Below are 23,350 nucleotides of genomic sequence, written 5' to 3'. Positions count from 1 at the left end.
CCCAGATATGCTCAATAATGTTCATGTCTGGGGAGTTTGGTGTCCAGCGGAAGTGTTTAAACTCAGAAGAGTGTTCCTGGAGCCTCTCTGTAGCAGCTCTGGGCGTTTGGGGTGGCGCACTGTCCTGCTGGAATTGCCCAAGTCCGTGGGAATACACAATAGGCATGAATGGATGCAGGTGATCACACAGGATGCTTATGTACGTGTCACCTGCCAGAGTCGTATCTAGACGTATCAGGGATCCAAACCACTCCAGCTGCACACGCCCCACATCATTACACTGCCTCCACCAGCTTGAAGAGTCCCTAGTTCTAAAAAGCTTTACACATAATTTCACATCTGTGTAAAACTTCTTCTCACCGACATCCCTCAGAAAACGATAAAAGGAAAATGATTATCGCTCAGTACATTTTCGCTGATCATGTAGAAAAACTTCAACATCAGGGGTAACATTTTATTACTTCTTTACTACTAACTCTATTCGCAAGTCGTTTTGCGAACAATCTGCATGTATCACTGAATGTACCTGCAAAATAGCATCATTCTACGACATGTGCTTGAGAAGATATGACGTTTCCAGAATAAAATTTTCACTCTACAGGGGAGTGTGCGCTGGTTTCGTAACTTCCTGGCAGATTAGAAGTGTGTGCCGGACCGAGACTCGAACTCGGGACCGAGTTCGAGTCTCGGTCCGGCACACAATTTTAATCAACCAGGAAGTTTCAAGGTATGACGTCATAAACTTCGAGAAGCGACAAAAACTATCTTTTGCTTGTAATGATGTGCAATTTATCTGGACTATAGTCATCCATTGTTTCATAATGAGGACACATAGTGACTTCCAACAAAGCTTATACATAATTAGTTAAGAGCCCAAGCTTGCACAACCCTCAGGGAAACTGCACAGCCACTGAAAGCCTGCATCACGATTTGGCAGCAGAACGTGGTTAACAGCTGCTTGGTGTGGTACTAGTGGTAGTACAGGTGGTACTAGTGGTAGTACAGGGGTTCGAAAAAAATTTGGAAACGCCGCGAAAAACGCATGCTTTTACATGATTGCGGATGCTTAAGGACAAATATGTAACACATTAACTTCTTGTAAAGTAATCAGACGTTTGAAGCTGTATTATACATGGGAGTAATCCACTACATTACAGGCCCATATCGTTAACGTCGATATGCAGGAGGATTTTAGATCATATACTGTAACGAACATCATGAATTACCTGGAAGGAAACGGTTTATTGACACACAATCAGCGTGGGTTTAGAAAACATCGTTCCTGTGAACCACATGCATGTGCATTTGCTATTGTATAGTCCATAATGTTAATAAAATTAAATTACAGTTGCTTAAGAGCCCACGCTTGCACAATCCCTGGCGAAAATACACAACCACTCAAAACCTGTACCACGGTATGGCAGCATGACGTGGTTAAGAGTCGTATTGGTGTGGTACTAATGGTTGTACAGGGGTTGTACAAAAATGTGCTAACACCACGGGAAATGCATGCTTTTACATGGCTACAGATGTTGGTTACGCCTGCAGGTTGCGCTCTTGTGTCTGACCACGAACGACACCTGTGCAATGTCGTCAACATGTTGCGAGTATCACTCGTGGTCAGGATAGTGTTCTGTGTAGCTGTGAGTGCGTTTTGTAGCAAATCATCGAGTAAAACAGAAGTAATATCCGGCGTTCCCCAAGGATCTATATTAACGACATAAGAGACAATCTGAGTAGCCGTCTTAGATTGTTTGCGGATGATGCCGGCATTTACCGTCTTGTAAAGTCATCAGATGATCAAAACGACTTGCAAAATGATTTAGATAAGATATCTGTATGGCGCGAAAAGTGGCAATTGACATTGAATAAGGAAAAGTGTGAAGTTAATTCACATGAGTACTAAAAGAAATCCGCTACATTTCGATTACGCGATAAGCCACACAAATCTGAAGGCTGAAAATTCAACTAAATACTTAGGGGTTACAATTACAAATAACCTAAATTGGAACGATCACACAGATAATATTGTGGATAGAGCAAACCAGAGACTGCGATACATTGGCAGAACACTTAGAAGGTGCAACAGGTCTACTAAAGAGACTGCTTACACCACGCTTGTCCGCCCTATTCTGGAGTATTGCTGTGCGGTGTGGGATCCGCGTCAGGTGGGACTGACGGATGACATCGAAAAAGTACAAAGAAGGGCAGCTCGTTTTGTATTATCGAGAAATAGAGGAGTTAGTGTCACAGACATGGTACGTAAATTGGAGTGACAATCATTAAAACAAAGGCGTTTTTCGTTGCGACGGGATCTTCTCATGAAATTTCAATCACCAGGTTTCTCCTCCGATTGCGAAAACAATCTGTTGGCACCAACATACATAGGGAGAAATGATCATCACGATAAAATAAGAGAAATCAGGGCTCGCACACAAAAAAATTAAATGCTCGTTTTTCCCGTTTGCCGTGCTAGAGTGGAACGGTAGAGAGAGAGCTTGAAGGTGGTTCATCGAACCATCTGCCAGGCACTTTATTGTGAATAGCAGAGTAATCACGTAGATGTAGATGTAGGCAAGTGAATCGAACGCGTGCAAATTGTTGGTGCTCGTATGGTGGGTGTTTTCGTAATCAAGTGAGCCGATGTGTTTGGCGTTTCAAGAGGCGCCGTATCGAAGATCTATAAAGTAACAAGAAAAACCGGTGAAACGTCATCCGCTAAAGTGTGTGTTAATGCTCATGATGGACGGTCAACGAAGAGGATGGCAGCTGCAAACGTCGCTGCAGAACTGAATCTCGCACTCGCGAACCTTGTCAGTGCCAAAACAACACAAAGAGAACTCCACAAGTAGAGAATTGTAGCATTCCATAGCCACCCATCAGTGATTCAAATGCCTGTAACAGGAGAACGTGTCCAAAATGCGAACTGTGATGCAATAGAAGAAAGTCATTCGGCCGTATGAATCTTGTTGCACACTGTGTCCAACCTCTGGCCGAGTTCACATCTCAGAAGTGAAACATAGTGGGGGTTAAGTGAAGATTTGGCCATCCATATCGTGGCATGGAAACTCTGCAAGATCGCATTACCGTCAAGGATCATGTAACCATTTTGCCTGCTCAGGTCCATCCCATGGTACAATGCTTGTTCCACAACAGTGAGTCTGCGTTAATAGGGCCACTGTTCCACAGCTCGCATTGTCCTCAGTATCATTTGAACGTCTAATACCGTATTACGAATAGTAACGTGTTGTGTTTTTTGTTTGCGGTTTTTATCTACCCATTCTATTAGGGTAGTGTTATTGCAGTTCTTGGTACTTGCGCACTTGTCTGTGAAAGGCAAAGGTCCCAGATTCGATTCCTGATCTGATACATAGTTTTAATCTGTCCAGAATTATCAAATCAGCCTATTCTTTGCTGCAGAATGAAAATCCATTCTGACAACAATCCCCTAGGCTGTAGCTAAACCATGTCCCCTCAGTATCCGTTCTTCCAGAAGTGCTAGTACCGCAAGGTATGAAAGAGAGCTTCTGTGAAGTTTGGGAGGTGGAAGCGACGTACTGTCGGAAGTAAAGTACTGTGGGCTGGACGTGAATCGTGCTTGGGTAGCTGAGTCATTGTAGTACTAACCCGTAAAAGGCAAAGCTCCCATGTCCGAATCCCGGTCCGGAACACAGTTTTAATCTGGTAGAAAGTTTAAAACCAGCGGACACTCCGCTGCAGAGTGAAAATGCATTGTGGAATACTATATCACGTGGGAATGAGGTGGTGTCCCCAAGGTTTCCAGATGTTCAAATCCCAAAGTTAGTCCACAAATTACCAGCCTGAATAGTCTTGTTATTTGTTGTAACCAAGTCGTCTAAGGTGCACGGTTCACGCAACTTTCGGCATATTAGCAAGTGGGATGGACCTTGTAGTTCGCCATATTCACACTGTTCATCACTAATAATGTAGCACCACTGTTTCAAGCAACGGGATACGACAGTCCTTAGGAGACTGAGGGCAGACACGCGAAATTCGGAAAAGTTCGCAATGAAGAGTACACCTCGCTACGATTTTGCAATTGGTGCATGTTATCTTAATATGCTGTTGCATATGAAATTTAGCTAACATATTGAATTTTTCTTTAGACTTGAGTAGAGGCATCTATCTGTCACCAACATAAAGAAAATTGATCTGATATAGCGCACTCATTTGCGATCGCACCGCGCCAGCGATAAAGCCAGAGTTAAATATCTACAAGACTCCTCATATTTCATAAACGGTTTCTGATATCCAAATGAGATTTTGACAAATGATAGCAAAGAGGAGAGTGTTTTACCATATCGTTAATATCTAAAACTTCATTATCTACCGTGTTATTCCAATAACTACAGGCTTTTTTGATGAAAGAATGTAATTTTTAAGGGCCATCGATAGCTGGTGAAACGAGAAATCCTGTGGCTTTTGGAACACGATATGTAGAGACATTACTTTTTTTTGTACTAAGGATGTGCTTTTTCATAAGTACTGACTTTACTTTTCCTCAGTTTCTCACTTAATAAACTACTGTTTCAGAATTCTGTCGCAATTGTGTCTTCACAACACGTTAGTGAGGTGAGAGTCTAAACTCCACTCTGTTTTGGCAAAAGTAGCAAATTTTGACATGACAACCAGAAAAATTCAAGGTTTTACTCAAAACTCGCCATTCATGACGGTTCTCTGAAAGTTACAAATGGTCAGGCGAAAATAAATCGCTGCATTTTCCGCCGAATTCTTTTTAGATACTAGAGGTGACAGTAGAACTTTCTGAGTGGTCACCGTGCAAGTATGGGCGTGGAGGGGCCCCACTCAATATCTACAATAAATGGGAGCGTAGGCTTCAGTTTAGAATGGCACTTCCCCTACAGCGCTCTGAGCGACCACTCACCACGGCATTTTGCGCGTACTGTTAACACTGGGCCGTCCGGCGACACCACAGTGGTGTCGTCTGCAGAGTATCGCTCACTGGCCGGCGACAGCACGTTAGTATCTTTTGCGTTGTGTTGGTGTTTTGTTTAGGTAACAATAAGTTACACGCGTCAACAAGTGCTTTGTTTTTATAAGTACTAGTGCCCTATCATCATGGCGGACGAAAGAGACAATAGGATTATTTACGATGAATGCGCGGACTCCTTGTCTGACGTTCCGGATGACTTGGCCGATTGGGAAGAAGATATTGGATATCAAAAAAATGAAAGTGAAACAGAATCGTAGTGAAATACGTCTAAGAAGAATTCGGGGAACGCTACGACTGCCAACTGATTCGGCTGAATCATACGAAGAAGACAGTACACATTGGTCAGACTTTGATTTACCGATCACCAATTATAAATTTGAAGGATCCCCGGGGCGAAACATATTTCCAAAATGTCCAAGTTCCTGTGAAATCTTATGGGACTTAACTGCTAAGGTCATCAGTACCTAAGCTTACACACTACTTAACCTAAATTATCCTAAGGACAAACACACACACCCATGCCCGAGAGAGGACTCGAACCTCCGCCGGGATCAACATATTTCCCAAAGATACACAGAGCGTCGAGGATATCGTACAATTATATATTGGGAACGATCTATTTGAATATATTAGCAACGAAACCAAAAAATACTACAGTCAAAATTGCAATAGAAGGAAACTGGATTAAAACATGCCAAATTTGTCGACGTTACGGGACCCGAACTTAGAAAATGGTCTGGGCTTACTATCCTTATGGGAACTGTAAGAAAATCAAGGATTGATGATTATTGGTCAACGAATCCGTTGATAGATACTGCGATATTTCGTAAGACGATGTCCCGCAATCGTTTTTACATTTTTCCGACAACAACAATAAACTGGATAGTGCCGATCGGCTTGTCAAAGTGCAATTCGAAATTGATTATTGTTCCAAAAAGTTTAAAGAAACGTTTAATGTAAGTCAAAACATCTCAACTTATGAAGGGATGATACTGTTGCGTGGACGGTTAAATTTTAAAGTTCACAATCCGTCGAAAATTGCGAAATACGGCATACTCATTCGGATGCTGTGTGATTTGAGTGCGGGATACATTTCCTCATTCAAGATACAGGGTGTTTCAAAAATGACCGGTATATTTGAAACGGCAATAAAAACTAAACGAGCAGCGATAGAAATACACCGTTTGTTGCAATATGCTTGGGACAACAGTACATTTTCAGGCGGACAAACTTTCGAAATTACAGTAGTTACAATTTTCAACAACAGATGGCGCTGCAACTGATGTGAAAGATATAGACGACAACGCAGTCTGTGGGTGCGCCATTCTGTACGTCGTCTTTCTGCTGTAAGCGTGTGCTGTTCACAACGTGCAAGTGTGCTGTAGACAACATGGTTTATTCCTTAGAACAGAGGATTTTTCTGGTGTTGGAATTCCACCGCCTAGAACACAGTGTTGTTGCAACAAGACGAAGTTTTCAACGGAGGTTTAATGTAACCAAAGGACCGAAAAGCGATACAATAAAGGATCTGTTTGAAAAATTTCAACGGACTGGGAACGTGACGGATGAACGTGCTGGAAAGGTAGGGCGACCGCGTACGGAAACCACAGAGGGCAACGCGCAGCTAGTGCAGCAGGTGATCCAACAGCGGCCTCGGGTTTCCGTTCGCCGTGTTGCAGCTGCGGTCCAAATGACGTCAACGTCCACGTATCGTCTCATGCGCCAGAGTTTAGACCTCTATCCATACAAAATTCAAATGCGGCAACCCCTCAGCGCCGCTACCATTGCTGCACGAGAGACATTCGCTAACGATATAGTGCACAGGATTGATGACGGCGATATGCATGTGGGCAGCATTTGGTTTACTGACGAAGCTTATTTTTACCTGGACGGCTTCGTCAATAAACAGAACTGGCGCATATGGGGAACCGAAAATCCCCATGTTGCAGTCCCATCGTCCCTGCATCCTCAAAAAGTACTGGTCTGGGCCGCCATGTCTTCCAAAGGAATCATTGGCCCATTTTTCAGATCCGAAACGATTACTGCATCACGCTATCTGGACATTCTTCGTGAATTTGTGGCGGTACAAACTGCTTTAGACGACACTGCGAACACCTCGTGATTTATGCAAGATGGTGCCCGGCCACATCGCACGGCCGACGTCTTTAATTTCCTGAATGAATATTTCGATGATCGTGTGATTGCTTTGGGCTATCCGAAACATACAGGAGGCGGCGTGGATTGGCCTCCCTATTCGCCAGACATGAACCCCTATGACTTCTTTCTGTGGGGACACTTGAAAGACCAGGTGTACCGCCAGAATCCAGAAACAATTGAACAGCTGAAGCAGTACATCTCATCTGCATATGAAGCCATTCCGCCAGACACGTTGTCAAAGGTTTCGGGTAATTTCATTCAGAGACTACGCCATATTATTGCTACGCATGGTGGATATGTGGAAAATATCGTACTATAGAGTTTCCCAGACCGTAGCGCCATCTGTTGTTGAAAATTGTAACTACTGCAATTTCGAAAGTTTGTCTGCCTGAAAATTTACTGTTGTCCCAAGCATATTGCAACAAACGGTGTATTTCTATCGCTGCTCGTTTAGTTTTTATTGCCGTTTCAAATATACCGGTCATTTTTGAAACACCCTGTATATTCCGGCTCTGGACAGCCTTTAGCAAAAACAGTGACGGAACTACTGACACCTTCTGATGGAAAGTGGCATCACCTCTGCATGGATAACTATTACAACAGTGTAGAACTTGCAGAGAAGTTACTTGAAAAGAAAATTCGAGTTTGTGGAACGATACGGCAAAATATAGGATTTCCGGAAAATTAAAGCGCTCAAAAGTCAATGTGTTTGAAGCTTGTCATCAATGGAAAGGTGACAGGCGGCGGGCGACTAGACAAGTAATCCGACTTTGCGCTGCCGGCGCCAAGCGAATAAATTTGTACGAGACGTGCGGACGGCAAAGTGTTAATCTGACTCGATGTTTTAATAAGTCAATTACATCAGATACCCTCTCTACCAGTGAATTTCCATTCCGTTCCCTCCTCCTTTTCTGAGTGCTTCGCGTTTTTTGGGCCGAGGACACTTCCTTGGAGCGGTGTTTACAAGAACGTTTGCCTCGGGACGCAGGGCTGCGTACTCACGGAGGCGGTGGCCCTTGCAGCCGGGCTGCTCGGCGCCGCCGTTGATGCAGAAGTCGAGGTGTCCCGTCTGCGCCGCCTCGCCCAGCGCCCCCGCGTTGGTGTGCACCACCTGCACGACGCGCGCGTCGTCCCTCGTCAGCCGGAACGCCGCGTCCCCGAACCGGTCCAGCAGCGGCCGCGCCGGGTCCAGCCCTGCGCACACACCAGCCGCACTCCACTCTCACCTCGCTCTCACACAGAAGCACAAGAGCATAGGATTGACTTTAGTACTAAATTAGGTTCATTTTTATTACAATGTTTCCATTCGTCTCTCATTCCGTAGCGTGTGCACCCTGTCGGAAAAAGGTGCAACAGCCTCAAGTACTGTGTTCAGTGGCACCAGACTATGTACCTATTGAGGGGTTGTAGTATTAGAGATTCAGCTGCCACGGTCACCGACGACAAAATAGCAGTCCGGGGACCGGTCTGTGCGCAGGCAGTGACAATAGAGAGTTTAGATGTGATCAGTATTCTGGTGTTCAATGAAGGCTTTCACGACCGGATGTTTCAGCTGCCGAGAATTCTTCCGGGTTCTATGGCCGTGGTCCATGGAACTCTTCTATCCATGACGTTTCGTCCAAAGCTACGATGGACATCTTCGGAGGTGCTCCTGGTTGTGCTGAGTCTTGCCGACTGACGAGTCGAACGTCGAAGAACGGTCTAAATACCGTGGAAAGTGGGCGTGGTCTGGATTTCAAGTGATAGCAGAGATACAGCTTGTCAAGGATAAAATATAACTATGGATCGTAGTATGTCAAAGATAAAAACTTCTCATCGATTCTGTAGCGCCACTGTCCATATATCGCTCACTTTCATAGCTTCTTCTTTTCTGTTAAAATTATCCCCATGTTCCTATATTTCGATGGCTTCTCTATATAGCCGTGAATAATAGTTCGTCACAGAACATAAAACTTCAGTTTCCGAAAATTTCACTACGTGATCACCCGACTGAAGAGCATGTTCTGCCAAGGCTGACTTCTCTGTTTTCCCTAGGAGGTAGGAATACGGAAAAAGTGTCACCCCTGCTTGGTGTCGAGTATTTCATCTCTATACCGACGCTTTTTTACTCGATATTTTTCAGCTGATACTTTAACTCACATCAGTAGTATATAGCAGGTACCGTATCGAATGATCTTAATAATTATTCATTGCATCTTTATGATCAGAACTGTGGAATGAGCTTTTATTTGGCAACACCTGTGTTATCACCATGCGCCAGTGCTTTAGAGGAACTGGAAGAAACAAAGGTTTTATTCCTCCAGTCATATAAGCTATTCACTGAATACCTGAAGATTCCGAGCGTTTATTTTCAACGACAGGCAGCACGCTGTCAAAGTTGCGTAACGGATTCTGTAGGAAACGACAGGATTAAATATTGTTTTTCGGTGACTCTACGGAGGAAGAAAGACAATTTTAAATAAAATTTAATTTATTTACTTTTGGGTACTATTCAGTTGCTTTTCTGATAATCTCTTCTACAGCTTCATTTTTCAAATTCCAAATTTTTAAAAATTTCAGTCTGTAATAAAATAAAAAATTGCTTGATTTAATACTTGTTTTTTTTTTCATGTTAAACTTGAGAAAATCGAGTATCTTTATTATAGAATGATTTAAAAAAAAAAAACAGGAATGGAGAGATTGAAGTATCTATTTACTTTACCAAACCTTTAACACGGGACACGATCCCAGCTGCAGATTACAGATCTAAGGGCTTACGGAAGCAAGAAACTTGATTTTCAATATTTCAAACGTTTACTGACCAAATTTAAAAAATTTAAATGTTGTCATAATCTATTCATTAACAGCTAAGAGGGAATGCTGAAAAGTATTGTCCCGAACTTTTTGTGTGAAAACTCTTAAGGCTTTTAAATATAACATTGTTAACATTCAACATCTTTATTCTTCACGTCTTCATATCTGAAAACTTTTGCCGCTAAAAGGCTCCGAATTGTATCGTGTAACACGGCGGTGTGTAACGTAACTGGGTCGGTGTGTGAGAAACAGCGTGCTGTAATCGAGTTTCAAATTCGAAGAGTTCGACGGAACACCCTCTCCTTCAGCAAGACAATGCCAGTCAACACACGAGCGCCGCCACACTTGCAACAAGCCGACGCCTGGGGTTCACTGTCGCCGATGTCCGCCCCCGGTAGCTGAGTGGTCAGAGTGACAGACTGTCAATCCTAATGGCCCAGGTTCGATTCCCGGCAGGGTCGGAGATTTTCTCCGCTCAGGGACTGGGTGTTGCGTTGTCCTAATCATCATCCTTTCATTCCCATCGTCGCGAAAGTCGCCGAAGTGGCGTCAAATCGAAAGACTTGCACCCGGCGAAAGGTCTACCCGACGCGAGGTCCTAGTCACACGACTGTCGTCGATCATTCTTCATAAAGCCCAATCCAATTTTCATGTGTTTCCAAAACTGAAAGAACACTTTCGAGCACTTCAGTTTGATGGTGATGAAGCAGAGGTGAGGTTGTCTTTCTGTCAGCAAAGTCAAACGTTCTTCAGCGACGGTATCAACAAACTGGCCTGTCGTTGAGAGAAATGTGTTCGTCGCCATGGTGAGAAATAAAGTAGACATGAAGAACAGAACGGTAGTAACTTTTGTTACATTTAACAAGCTTTGAGAGTTTTCACATAAAAAATTCGGAGGCATTACTTTTCAGTACGCCATCGTATAATCATATGTTAAAGGTGTGATATTTTCACTCTGCAGCGGAGTGTGCGCTGATATGAAACTTCCTGGCAGATTAAAACTGAGTGCCGGACCGAGACTCGAACTCGGGACCTTTGCCTTTCGCGGGCAAGTGCTCTACCACTGAGCTACCCAAGCACGACTCACGCCCCGTCCTCACAGCTTTACTTCTGCCAGTACCTCGTCTCCTACCTTCCAAACTTAACAGAAGCTCTCCTGCGAACATTGCAGAACTAGCACTCCTGAAAGAAAGGATATTGCGGAGACATGGCTTAGCCACAGCCTGGGGGATGTTTCCAGAATATTTCCACTCTTTTCTTTCTTTCAGGAGTGCTAGTTCTGCAAGGTTCGCAGGAGAGCTTCTGTAAAGTTTGGAAGGTAGGAGACGAGGTACTGGCGGAAGTAAAGCTGTGAGGACGGGGCGTGAGTCGTGCTGGGGTGGCTCAGTGTAGAGCACTTGCCAGTCTGCTTTCGGCTGCGGTGGGGCGAGGACGTCCGCTGCGCCCCGCCGTGCGCGACCGTGAGCGCTTGCTTGTGTTTACCTTCTGGCGGCGCGAGTTATATTTGTTCCAAGTTCAGTGCGACTATGGCACACACATGGCGCCACGATACGATCAAAATTACTTTTCAACCAGATCACGCGCGTCCTCGAGCCTATGAAATAGAACAGTTCATACGCGATGATCTACGTTTAGATCCGGCGACTGTCGTCGGAATACATTTTTCTATAACGGCGAGCGTGGTTTATGTTAAAATGACCAGTGCAGAGGTCTGCTCGACTATGGTGTCTAACTACTCGAACTCACTGAGATTCAAACATTCTGACGGGCATATCGGTGCAGTGACGGTGGATCATGCAGGCATGGGCCTAAGGACTGTAAGGGTTTTTGAGCTCCCCTTCGAGGTCCCAGAGGAAGTTGTCAAGGACGCCTTCCGACCATATGTCAATGTCATCAGTCACGTTGCAGAAAAGTGGCAAACTTTCTCGACGTATAAGGTCTACAATGGTGTGCGCCAAATTAAACTTGAGCTCAAGAAACATGTGCCGTCCTATTTGAACATCGGTGGCTATCGTGCAATCATAATGTACGACGGTCAACCACGTACCTGTTCCGGATGTGGGCAGGAAGGCCACGTTCGATCGAGCTGCTTACAACGTAGAATTACGCAGACACCAGTGGGAGACTCCATTTCCCCGACGGGGACGACAATCCTGCCCCTCACGTACGCTCAGGCGACGATGCGCACCATAGTTGAGGACGACATGGGCGATCGGGCACATCCATCGACGTCAGAAGAACCAAGGGAGGAAGTGGGAGGACCCCATATGCAAACCCATATGCCGCCTCCTCCGCAGCAAAAACAGCAGCAACAGTCCCACGGAATCCAGACGCAACATAACAATCAGAACGAGATGGACGTGGACGCGAACATTGTCCCGACCGCGGCTTTCCTAGCGGAAGGTGTTACGACCCTGGATTGCCTCCCACATTCGGATACGGATGTCCACGTTCGAAAGCAACGTTCGCCTCGACGACGCAAGCGACGTCGGCGGACCCCTTCTGACGATTCCCTCCTACACACGGCCGGTCAAGAAGGTGACATCTCGTCAGACGGCATGGATGCTGCGCCTGCTGAGGATCTAAGTGGCGTAGACGGTTCACTTGCCCATACTACGAGTGCCCAGTTACTTCTTGCACCACAGATGCAGCAGGTCGCGTCGATGGATGGCGCTCCGTCTACCTCTAGCAAAGACGACGTGCGTGAGAGAGATTTAGGTGCCGATCAGCTACACAGGATCGTGTTGCACCCACTGTGGTCGGACGATGTTGAGGAACTACCTGGAAAGGGCACGGGTGACAGGGGAGGGGGTGGCATTGGGGAAGCCACTCCTAGCGTGAAAGACTCATAATTTGTAATGGGTTCGATGGGTCCGGCATCTCTTGCGGTTATCTTCCATTGCCATGGCGTCTACCCTAGGAGAAGAGGCTAGGCAGCAAACCTTTCGCCTTGCCACAATCAATATCAACGCGATAAGGGCACCACACAAACTGACAATGCTACAACGCATGCTCGATGCGGCGGACATCGACGTGGCCCTCTTGCAGGAAGTATGTGTCGCTAGTTTCCCTGACTTCTACGGATATACCGCCCACATCACCCACGCCTCTTCTACCGATTGTGGTGTGGCTGTCCTGCTACGGCTTGGCGGCTACAGACGTACTGTACTTACCAAGTGCAAGAGCCATGGCAGTAACTGTCAATGGTGTACGACTCATCAATGTATACGCCCCTTCAGGGTCAGGGAGACGGAGAGATCGGGCCCGCTTTTTTTCGGAAGATATTACGCCTCTATTTATAGGCCGCATAGACGATATGGTGTTCGGAGGAGATTTTAACTGTACATTATCTCCGTCTGATCAGCAGCCACATCACGTCCCGTGTGCGGAATTGGAAATGCTAGTGCGTGATCTCCACCCGATCGACACGTGGCGCCACATCCACGGCCCAGCTCCTGGTTACACCCATTATACAAGTCATTCATCAAGTCGGTTAGACAGGATTTATGTCACAAGCACCCTTTCGACGGCGACGAGAGGAGCAGAGCTCTGGCCCACTGCATTCACCGACCACACAGCCTATATTTGCACCATTGCCCTCCAACCTGCACGTGTGTGGCGCAGTAGGCCCCCCTGGAAACTCAACGTCGCCCATCTGGACGAGCCGGCATGTAAAGGTGCTATCGAAGAGTCGTGGAATGCGTCCTTACAGAGTCGTGGTCGTTACCGATCGACCCTCAGTTGGTGGATTGAATGTGCGAAGCCTGCTCTTAGGCGCACCTTCATGGCTTACGGCCGGGAAGCAGCAGCATGGAGGAGGAGCACGGAAAACTTTTATTACACCGTCCTACGGGAATGTCTTGCTATGGAGCCCTCACCAGACAGGCAGATCATAGTCAATCGCGCGAAAGCGCAGCTCGTCTTCTTAGCACGCCGTCATTTACAAGGCGCTGTTATACGGTCGCGTGCTCCAGACATGATGTAAGTAGGCTGTTTAGGTTTTTTTATTGATAACGCCACCTCAGTATGAAAATCACCGGCTGTGCCGTGTGCAGTCTGTGGCTGCTTTGCATTGTTGTAATACTCAACCATTGTAGTGTTAGGCAGCTGGCTGTGAACAGCGCGTAGCGCTGGGCAGTTGGAGGTGAGCCGCCAGCAGTGGTGGATGTGGGGAGAGAGATGGCGGAGTTTTGTAATTTGTCATGATATCAAGGTAAATACATTGTTTGTTCTCTATTAATATCTTTCATTTGCTAACTATCCCTATCAGTAGTTAGTGCCTTCCATAGTTTGAATCTTTTATTTAGCTGGCAGTAGTGGCGCTTGCTGTATTGCAGTAGTGGGAGTAACCAAGATTTTTGTGAGGTAAGTGATTTCTGAAAAGTACAGGTTAATGTTAGTCAGGGCCATTCTCTTGTAGAGAATTTTGAAAGTCAGATTGCGTTGCGTTAACAAAATATTGTGTGTGGAAAGTCAGATTGCGTTGCGCTATAAATATTGTGTGTCAGTCTAAGCACAGTCTTGTAAAATTGTTCAAAGGGGACGTTTCATATGTCGACCCTTAGCCGAGGATACCTCACTGGAATCTTCTGATTTTTTCTGGTAGTTTGTGTAATTGGTGTAGATTTTGTTTATTGCTAGCGCGTAATTGTAGAGAGAATCTCCATTGTAGTTGTAGTTTTTCATTGTTGTATAGTAAAATAGTTGTGGCATGCATGTAGATTTGCACCAAGTATTTTGTAGCTGCAATTAACTAGATATTATTTTCAGTGTTATGTTAATGTGTTCTCTTATTTTTGCTCTTCAAATTGTGTTTTTCTGTGTTGTCGTGTGAAATACTGTGACAATAATGGCGTGTGAAAAACGTAACACTAGGCTCCAAAGCAAACTGAGAAATAATAGTGACGACGAGCGTAGCTTGCCAGCACCACTGTGTAATGAATTAACAGATGTTCAAAGTAATAATTTGGTAGCTGTGCATAGGGAAATGGAGCGGGCTGCAAACAATGGTGTAGACAGCGAAACAATTAGAGAACAGGGAAGCATTATCGATCGATCGGTCGGCGACAGCTCGCCTCAGGAATCCGAAACGACAGGAAACAATCTCGCAAATGCTGTGAATTCAGGATTTGGGTCCTCACCGTTTTCTCAAATGAGTCAAGACACATTTTCTGCTTGTCAAAATGTGAATGTTTCCGGTGCAAATTCACTGCCGAAAAGCACTGAGGAACATGTTCCAGACACCAGTGCATTGTTATTACAATTAATACAACAAATGGGACAAACACAACAAAAGCTTCAAAAGTTAGACACAACGATCGAACAAAATCAGAAACAAATGGGACAAAATCTTCAAAAATTAGACACAATCGAACAAAATCAGAAACAAATGGAACAAAATCAGAAACAAATGGAACAAAATCAGAGTCAAACACAGCAACAGCTTCAAAAGTTAGACTCATTGGAGCAAACTCTTGAACAAACACGTGAGGATTTAACTAATGAGTTACATCACATTGAATCGAAATGTCAAAAAGTCTGTAACGACGTAAAAACACAAATTTGTGAGCATTTCCAACCTATTTTTTCGCGTCATGAAAATGCACTACAGAATCACGAAGCAGCCATAAAAGAACTGCAAACTATTGTTTATGAAAATCATGAGACCTTGCAAGTTAAATTTGACTCAGTTGCATCTACCGATTCGGTTATGCAACTTGCAAAAGCTCAGGAAAACTTGAAGGACACAGTAGATTTGATTTCAACACAAATGGACACTCTGAAACTTGGTTCAGAAAAACACACTGAGGAAATGTGTTCACTATCGGAGAAAGTAGGCGAACTTTCGGATCAGGTCACTAACTTATCTACAAAGGTAGATGATGATCTGAATGACACAAGACCTGTAGCCTTCACTGACACAGAAGAGTATGAACAAATTAGAAAATTCAAACAAAATCAAAATCAAATTAATACGCAACACCAAAGAGAAATCCGGGAAGTACAAGATCAGCTGACACAGGTAATACAAGAATTACGTATTTCAGAGGACACTCGCGCTCCAACACGAGAAGAGGGACATAGAAATACGGAAAAGCCGCAACATAATAACACAGGGCACTTCGGAAATTATGAAAGAAATTGGCAATGTGCACCGAATTTTGAGATGGAACCGCCGACACGACGTAACAATGACCGATATGCGACTCGCCGACATGATGACTTTGACTATAAGCTGTTCATTACTACACGTAAATTCAAAACGTTTAAAAATTCTGCCAACGACATTCATCCACAAGCGTGGCTCCATCAATTCTCTCATTGTTTTCCCCCTAACTGGTCGTTAGAACACAGATTAGAATTTATGTGTGGCTATTTAGAGAATGAACCAGCTGTAAGAATGCGTTCGGTCATTCACGATTGTCATAGTGAAGGAGAATTTTACCATGCCTTCCTCTCAGCATATTGGTCTCAAGCCACACAAGACCGAGTAAAACATGGCATCATAATGATGAAACATTTCGAACAATCTGAATTCTCCAGTCTTGTGAAATATTTTGAAGACATGTTGCACAAGAATCAGTACCTGTCAAACCCATATAGCCCCTCAGAACTCATCCGCATTTGCTTAATCAAACTGCCTGAACATTTGCGACATATTATTTTGGCAGGACGTTGCAAAGACGACATTGAAGCATTTCAAGGACTCTTACAAGAACTAGAAATTGACACTGACAATCGCGGAACGCACGAGCACAACAATTACAGATCACATCCGTCGCAATTCCGCGATGAAAGAAATAATAACTGGACGCGACAAGGCTATTCTCACAACACAAATCGTGACCGAAACAGACACCACCCGTATAACAACCGTTGGCAGAGTAGTAATAATTACAGGGAAAGATCACCTCTCCGCGGTAATGACTATCACAGAGACAATCAGAGAAACAGACAATATGGGAACCAAAACAATTATTATTACGAGGGACAGAATAACTTTAGACGCAACGGTCCAGCGCGTAGTTACGATTCAGGGAGAAATTCTCCACCACTTAACCGACAAGAAAGAAACCACAGAAACTACCGACATGACGACAGACGATGTGATCGTAACGACAGACCTGAATTGCATCAGAACTGGCGGGATTCAAACAGAGCTGGGCCCTCTCGGCAAGGCGAATTTGTAGAAGTTCGGTCTCCTAATCCGAATAACGACGCGCGCCAGCAAAGAAACAGACAATGACTCGCACAGCAGGCAGCCGCGTGCGCCCGCTGGCTCCGAGAAAAATAACACAGACGCTAACCTTGAGAAAAATTCCAGTATTCTTTACTGACGTATACCACTTGATAATTGCGTTAAAGTTGAAACTCTGCGTACTAGGAAGAGCAAAGGTTTACACCACATTTCACATGTAACACCGTTTATTGAGAGATAATGTGCTTTTTTAACTTGAGATTTTAATGCAACATTTTGGTTTATTTGAAAATACATTCTGGATTTAAAGTGCTTTCTGAGAGATACTAGATGACACAGTGGTTAGTTTATGTGACAGCTACAGGATTTTATCACGACGTTACTAATGTGTGACACAATTCACCTTGTTGCTTTTGCGGTGTATCTGTTTTATATCTGCACAGTTTTTCTGAATTCTTCTGGAAAGTAAAACATGTTTTAGTAGTAACTTTTGTGGTATAGCAACAATGAGGCAGCCTTTTCCGTAGCACAACAATACGTTACAGCACAATACTTTCTTCATCACAACAATAAGCGTAATAACTAAGATATCTATACGCAAAGCATTTCACTTTTGTGTATCATCAGGTAAGTACATTGACTTCTGCAGAACTTAGCTTTCGGAGGACGATAACTACGACACTTCCACAGAGATTATCTTACAACATGACGCACAGTTTAGCGCTACAGGACACGTATTTGAGTGATTAATTTTGTACTTAAAACATTTATTTTTAAAGATTTTTAAATTGCAAAGAAAGTTTTCCGAGATATATTTCATTCCATTGCTGTAATCTGTAACACCTGAGGGTATAATTACATTAATCCTCAGGGGGGTACACGCTTACTTTGTGTACCATGTGTGTGGCAACCACAAGGAACCCTAGCTAATATGGTATTTGCTTATACAACTTTACACATCGGTACCATATTTCTCCAACACAGTATTACACAGCTATCAGATCATTTAACTGAGAGAGACAAACATTTTTTTTACTACATTAGTGACAGATGCTTACGTAATTACACAGTTGAATAACTTCACACTTATGAAATTGTATTTTGTTTGTACTTTGTAAACTGTTCATATTTTTTTGGAACCATTGTGATACTATGTGAGCTTTGAATGATGTGTTTGGTATGGAATCATGATTTTTAAAGTACGTTTGAGGCAGATGACACTTTTGACATTAGCAGAGAATTTTTTTTAGGTTTTGAAATTAGAAAGCTACGACGATTTTGAGAGTTGACTGAGGTGTTATGTTGTTATTTTTACGACGACGATGTGTATTATGCTGTTGAGGTATGTTTATGATTAATAAGCTAATGTTATATGAAGAATTTGATTATGCTATGTATCTAATGATGAAGTATTGAAGAAGCGTCGACGAATTTATATATGTGTAATAAGGTAAGGAGTAATGAATAGTGATTAGGGCACTCTGATTTGTGGAAAAGGTTGTTGGAAACCAAGATCGTACTTTAAGAGTTATGAAATGTGTGTAAATGCGTGAATGTATCACAATGCTGACGAAAATTTTTTGGACACTGTTATATTCATAGGATTTTGTTTTTACAGATTTGCAACGCTAATTCTTGACCTGTGAAATATTTTTATTTAAGACTGCCATTGTAGCGGAAACTGCTGTCGTAAATATTTCCGTACGAAAGTTAAGTGACCACCTGCACGTAATGCGTCGCGGGCACACAGCTGTGTCAGACGCCCAAAACAAAAAAAAAAGGGCCATTATTGCGAGCCCCTTTTTCAGCGGCACAGGTAGAAAAAAAAAAGGGAGGCCATTAACCTTCCTTTGTAGAGAGCATCGCAAAAACGACAGGGTCGAACTTGAAAACGATGAGAAACATTTCACGACTATTGTCGTGCTAATTGAGAGAAATGCCATATGGCCAGTGAATGACGTTTCACGCCTTGCTTTGCCCATTTTGTTTAATATCTAGTTTCTAGCTGCACTGCAGCATTGGTAAAAATAAAATTTTATAGATGTATTAATGTAAATATTTTCTGTCTACAGATCGAGTAAATAAAAAAAAAACGAAGGAGCATAAAAACAAAATATTTCACTTCACAGGAATTGCATACGGAATTTTCTTTTCAACTACTGGGTAATTTTTTTTGGTAGAATAACTTTTTGTGGTGCACCACTTTAATTACTTAGACATTAAGATGTGATTATACATTTCCCTTATCTGCATTGTTGTCTTTACTGTAATATTTTTCTGCTTGAGCGTTGTCATGTTTAGATATAATTTATTGCTTTTGCTTCTGCTGTTTGCCAGGCATAATGTTACTGAATTTGACTTTGTATTACGCTGTTAAGCCAGTTTTACTAATGATTATTTTATTGTTTGCTGCGCATTGCCTCATATTAGTTGTAATGTTGAATTGCTTGGTAATTTAGATTTACTGTAGCTTGCTTTGCCAGTTTGAAATTTTTGTCATTGATGTTGATTGTTTTATGTGATGCTGCATTGCCTCGTCCCTTGGTATATATATCTGAGCTCAGTAGATTTAAGTTAGCTTAAGAGGGGGTAGACTATATAAGAAACTAACTATGATGAATTGGAAGCAATGCATTGACAAGGTATATAAAAAAAGGATTTGGGCCTAAATGAGTATTGTACAATGAGCCATATTTATTTTGAAAGACTTATGGTTGGAATACAGAAAAGAGGTACAGATAGGACTTTTTGGGAATAATGATGAACACAGGGAGATCTCCAAGAACAAAAAAGGTTTTGTTCGCACAATACTGCAGTACCAAAAGTTACACTGAAAACGAACCCTATCCATTCCTTTTGTGTCAGCCCTCTATGTGTTTGTGTACCCTTGTGTATTTGTGTTTTTCCTGTCTTTATGTGTTTAGCTGATTAGAGCTATGTTGTAGAATTTTTCTAATACTATGTTATTTACTTGGTAAATTCTGTTTTGTTGCTCATATGTGGAGGTGATGTTTCAAAAGTTATTCTGATCTTTTATGTATGAAATTATGTCATAATTCCTGTAACACTGATGTATATGTTTATTTCTATTCTTTTGTAAAGCCCCTATTACCGCAACTGTTATTTGTATTGTTATGTTCTTGAATGATGTGTTTTGTACCTTTGTTATTGTGTTCTTATGTTATAAAATTGTAATTGACACCAGGTCATCAAATTAAGTAACTTGTAAGTTACATTTCACTGCACACGTTTCTATTGGTCATAGTATATGGACAATATGTGAGAAGTAGGGACTGTTAGTGTTTGCACGTGTGTTAATAATTCAGCAAGGGACTGGATAACAGCATTGCTGGTTCTGAGGACAATTCCAAAAACTTTGTGAGTGCACAAGTGGTGGTTATGGACTTGCTACATTATCCGCAAGACTCTTCGATGGTGATTGTGCACCTGCACAGTCGCAACAGATGGCTGCTGGCCGTCTCTACAAGGACTGCAGTGGGTCTGCGTCTTTGCTGACTCACCAGTACCGTCATCTCTACAAGGACTACAGTGGGTCTGCACCTCTGGTGGCCCACCAATACCATTATTTCTACAAGGACTACAGTGGGTCTACATCTTTGATGATCCATCAATACCATTATTTCTACAAGGACTGCAGTGGGTCTGCGCCTCTGGTGGCCCACCAATACCATAATCTCTACCAGGACTACAGTGGGTCTGCTCTGTGATGACCTACCAAACGATATTCTTCAAAACTTCGATAGACTACGCTGTGGGTTTGCTCTGTTGTGGCCCATTACGTGTCAGCATGTCAAGAGTCAGCACTGTCTTTCCGTTGGAAGGACAACGATACTTCTTCAAGACTGCATGGAAATCCACTACGTCTATGTGCATTTTCTTTTACTGCTCAGACTTTGAGAAAAACACTGCAATGTGATGAATGATCAGGACTGTCTTTATGGACTGTGAGAAAATTTTAGCTTTTGACCAACATTGTATCAATAAGTGTGTGCATTTGATTTCTTAGTTATTGTAATTATGAAAAATTTTTTCAAATCTGTATTGGGCACTGCCCAACCCAATTTGTAAAATTTTTTGTGGGGAGCATGGGGGCTATGTAAGTAGGCTGTTTAGGTTTTTTTATTGCTAACGCCACCTCAGTATGAAAATCACCGGCTGTGCCGTGTGCAGTCTGTGGCTGCTTTGCATTGTTGTAATACTCAACCATTGTAGTGTTAGGCAGCTGGCTGTGAACAGCGCGTAGCGCTGGGCAGTTGGAGGTGAGCCGCCAGCAGTGGTGGATGTGGGGAGAGAGATGGCGGAGTTTTGTAATTTGTCATGATATCAAGGTAAATACATTGTTTGTTCTCTATTAATATCTTTCATTTGCTAACTATCCCTATCAGTAGTTAGTGCCTTCCATAGTTTGAATCTTTTATTTAGCTGGCAGTAGTGGCGCTTGCTGTATTGCAGTAGTGGGAGTAACCAAGATTTTTGTGAGGTAAGTGATTTCTGAAAAGTACAGGTTAATGTTAGTCAGGGCCATTCTCTTGTAGAGAATTTTGAAAGTCAGATTGCGTTGCGTTAACAAAATATTGTGTGTGGAAAGTCAGATTGCGTTGCGCTATAAATATTGTGTGTCAGTCTAAGCACAGTCTTGTAAAATTGTTCAAAGGGGACGTTTCATATGTCGACCCTTAGCCGAGGATACCTCACTGGAATCTTCTGATTTTTTCTGGTAGTTTGTGTAATTGGTGTAGATTTTGTTTATTGCTAGCGCGTAATTGTAGAGAGAATCTCCATTGTAGTTGTAGTTTTTCATTGTTGTATAGTAAAATAGTTGTGGCATGCATGTAGATTTGCACCAAGTATTTTGTAGCTGCAATTAACTAGATATTATTTTCAGTGTTATGTTAATGTGTTCTCTTATTTTTGCTCTTCAAATTGTGTTTTTCTGTGTTGTCGTGTGAAATACTGTGACAATAATGGCGTGTGAAAAACGTAACACTAGGCTCCAAAGCAAACTGAGAAATAATAGTGACGACGAGCGTAGCTTGCCAGCACCACTGTGTAATGAATTAACAGATGTTCAAAGTAATAATTTGGTAGCTGTGCATAGGGAAATGGAGCGGGCTGCAAACAATGGTGTAGACAGCGAAACAATTAGAGAACAGGGAAGCATTATCGATCGATCGGTCGGCGACAGCTCGCCTCAGGAATCCGAAACGACAGGAAACAATCTCGCAAATGCTGTGAATTCAGGATTTGGGTCCTCACCGTTTTCTCAAATGAGTCAAGACACATTTTCTGCTTGTCAAAATGTGAATGTTTCCGGTGCAAATTCACTGCCGAAAAGCACTGAGGAACATGTTCCAGACACCAGTGCATTGTTATTACAATTAATACAACAAATGGGACAAACACAACAAAAGCTTCAAAAGTTAGACACAACGATCGAACAAAATCAGAAACAAATGGGACAAAATCTTCAAAAATTAGACACAATCGAACAAAATCAGAAACAAATGGAACAAAATCAGAAACAAATGGAACAAAATCAGAGTCAAACACAGCAACAGCTTCAAAAGTTAGACTCATTGGAGCAAACTCTTGAACAAACACGTGAGGATTTAACTAATGAGTTACATCACATTGAATCGAAATGTCAAAAAGTCTGTAACGACGTAAAAACACAAATTTGTGAGCATTTCCAACCTATTTTTTCGCGTCATGAAAATGCACTACAGAATCACGAAGCAGCCATAAAAGAACTGCAAACTATTGTTTATGAAAATCATGAGACCTTGCAAGTTAAATTTGACTCAGTTGCATCTACCGATTCGGTTATGCAACTTGCAAAAGCTCAGGAAAACTTGAAGGACACAGTAGATTTGATTTCAACACAAATGGACACTCTGAAACTTGGTTCAGAAAAACACACTGAGGAAATGTGTTCACTATCGGAGAAAGTAGGCGAACTTTCGGATCAGGTCACTAACTTATCTACAAAGGTAGATGATGATCTGAATGACACAAGACCTGTAGCCTTCACTGACACAGAAGAGTATGAACAAATTAGAAAATTCAAACAAAATCAAAATCAAATTAATACGCAACACCAAAGAGAAATCCGGGAAGTACAAGATCAGCTGACACAGGTAATACAAGAATTACGTATTTCAGAGGACACTCGCGCTCCAACACGAGAAGAGGGACATAGAAATACG

The 23,350-nt window shown here is 42.8% G+C and overlaps 1 protein-coding gene across 1 annotated transcript in view; it reads right to left on the bottom strand.

The window, feature by feature from the left end:
• The window catches only part of LOC126195583 (phospholipase A1-like), a 94,759-nt gene that overhangs the window by 31,307 nt on the left and 40,102 nt on the right, over positions 1–23,350 (bottom strand). Inside the window, exon 4 of the mRNA XM_049934209.1 lies at positions 8,135–8,326. Coding sequence (XP_049790166.1) covers positions 8,135–8,326 — 192 coding nt within the window. The remainder of the gene's footprint in view (positions 1–8,134; positions 8,327–23,350) is intronic.

Source organism: Schistocerca nitens, chromosome 7, assembly GCF_023898315.1.
Source record: "Schistocerca nitens isolate TAMUIC-IGC-003100 chromosome 7, iqSchNite1.1, whole genome shotgun sequence".
Lineage (NCBI taxonomy): Eukaryota > Metazoa > Arthropoda > Insecta > Orthoptera > Acrididae > Schistocerca > Schistocerca nitens.
Note: the sequence above shows the minus strand (reverse complement) of the source record. Positions and strands in the feature narration are given on the sequence as shown.